General features: G+C 37.0%; 1 protein-coding gene across 1 annotated transcript; it reads right to left on the reverse strand.

Moving 5' to 3' along the window:
- LOC111409876 lies at positions 1 to 884 on the reverse strand. Its single transcript, XM_023039966.1, has 2 exons — positions 651 to 884; positions 1 to 283 (listed from the first exon to the last, which is right to left on the reverse strand). The coding sequence occupies exons 1-2, from the start codon at positions 746 to 748 to the stop codon at positions 25 to 27; spliced, it is 357 nt and encodes a 118-aa protein (XP_022895734.1). The 5' UTR covers positions 749 to 884; the 3' UTR covers positions 1 to 24.
- Positions 885 to 1,983: the final 1,099 nt, after the last annotated feature.

Raw genomic sequence — 1,983 nt, forward strand, 5'->3', positions numbered from 1 at the left:
TTTATTTATTTTTTTTTTTTTTCATCACATTACATCCTTGAGAAGCTTGTACCTGCGTGTGGCAGTCCGGGGCGAAGGCGTACTAGTCGGGCTCTTTCCGACCTTCTCCGTTCTCTCTTCCCGATCGTGCTTGATTTTGCCGCTCGAGTACGCTGATCGTACCTCATCTGTACGCATAGATTTGCTTGAAGAATTTCCGTGCTTCGAATTTCTTCCCTCGCTTTGACACCAGTCGCAAACTTCAATAGGGTCAGCCAATTCTCTGTAATAGTTGCTGCAATACCTGCAAAATTTAGAAAAAAAATGGCATAAAAAACACAAGGGCTATCGAAAGAAATCACATGGTATGATATATAGGTTGTTCCCTCTGACCAATATGAACATGGGTGGCAGTCGCCCCTGGCGGCGGTGATGCTGGTGGCTTAGAAGATTGCGTTGGTCGGTGGGGGAAGGGGGATCATGCTTCGCTTCCATTTATGATCCCAAAACTATGAAATTCAACATTGGGGTGTGTGCCAGTGAACTTGAACATCATCGTAAGTTTGCATGAAAATTACAGTACCCGCACTCGCTATCACACACACAAACTTGTATGTATATTTGAAGAGATACACTTAATAATTTGAGAACGGAGGAGTGACGGTGCGTACGAGTGCTGGAAGCGGTTGCGGCAGTTGATGCAGCGGAAGAGCTTGTCGGGAAAGCCCACATCTCCGCACATACAACACACAGTCTGCTGATCCACCATTGTTGAACACCTTCAGTTATAATTTGTCAAGAAAATCACAGCAAAGACTGAATAAGAAGTGTAGAAAAAAAAGTAGGCAGAAACTTGGAAGGATATGAAGAGAACAGTTATGGTCCAGGTTCAAGTCCAAGTCCGTGTGCGCATCTCATTTATACAGATAAATTTATAATTTCTCCTTATTATATTAATGAGTTTTCCAATTATACAACTGAATATTTAAAATAATAAATTAATGAAAGTAATGCTTTTTGTGGGGCCCGTCTAATTTTAATTCGAAACGAAAACCTAGTCGGCAACTTGCAAAAAATTGCATATGAATTAATTTCAACGAGAGTCACTAAAGTTTGTTATAAATTTCAAAGAATTATGCTACTCTTACAACCTTGATTAACAATCTTGGTTGACAATTTCACAATTGAAGCATCACATTCATTCATTTTAAAAATTGCTTTTTAAATCAACAATTCAAATTTTGATAACACCTAAGCTGTCAATAAGATTCGCACAAATATCTTAATTGAATTTCAAAATGGTTATGAAAGTGGAGCTTAGACATGCACCAGTTCTCTTATAGAAACAGTCTCTAAAGTTTGTGAAAATGATTAAGAGGTTGTAAACTCTTCACCTCTAATGTTAACACCCTGACTAAACCAAAAATTGTCTTTTGCAATATTCGAAAAATATTGTCATAGACCTTTCGTAGCATTTGGGCATATGTAGGGTAGAAGGACACATCGAAGTTTTCTAAACGTTGCAAATAACTTTTTTGCAGCGCTTGATGTGTTTTTATACACTTATTTAGTTCACAAACATGACTTAATCATAAGCAAAATGGTTGAATTGTGGCTTAATTTCGTTGAATTTGTGTATTGCGAGGTATATTGGTGGATATGGTGGAATTCACGAGAAAAAACTCGAAAAAAGACCAAAATGAAGGAAATCGAAAGTTTAAGGAGCAAGATTCAAATTGCCAAAAGATATCGAGAAGCATAAACAAAGAAGTGAAAGAGTTAAAAGGTCAATTTTGATGAGAACATGGAGTATTGGAAAAAGAAGAAATGAAAAGAAAGGTTCAAAATGAGAAATTGGAGTTCAAGGACTAAATTGTAACTTTTGGAAAGTTTTTAATACAATGCAGTCGCATAGTACAAAAATCCATGTAGTCGCATACCTATGTTCAGATATTTTCAGGACCAAAATCAATTGAACAATGCAGTCGCATAGAATTGTACTTG

The sequence above is a fragment of the Olea europaea genome, chromosome 15, assembly GCF_002742605.1.
Source record: "Olea europaea var. sylvestris chromosome 15, O_europaea_v1, whole genome shotgun sequence".
In the NCBI taxonomy this organism is placed as follows: Eukaryota; Viridiplantae; Streptophyta; class Magnoliopsida; order Lamiales; family Oleaceae; genus Olea; species Olea europaea.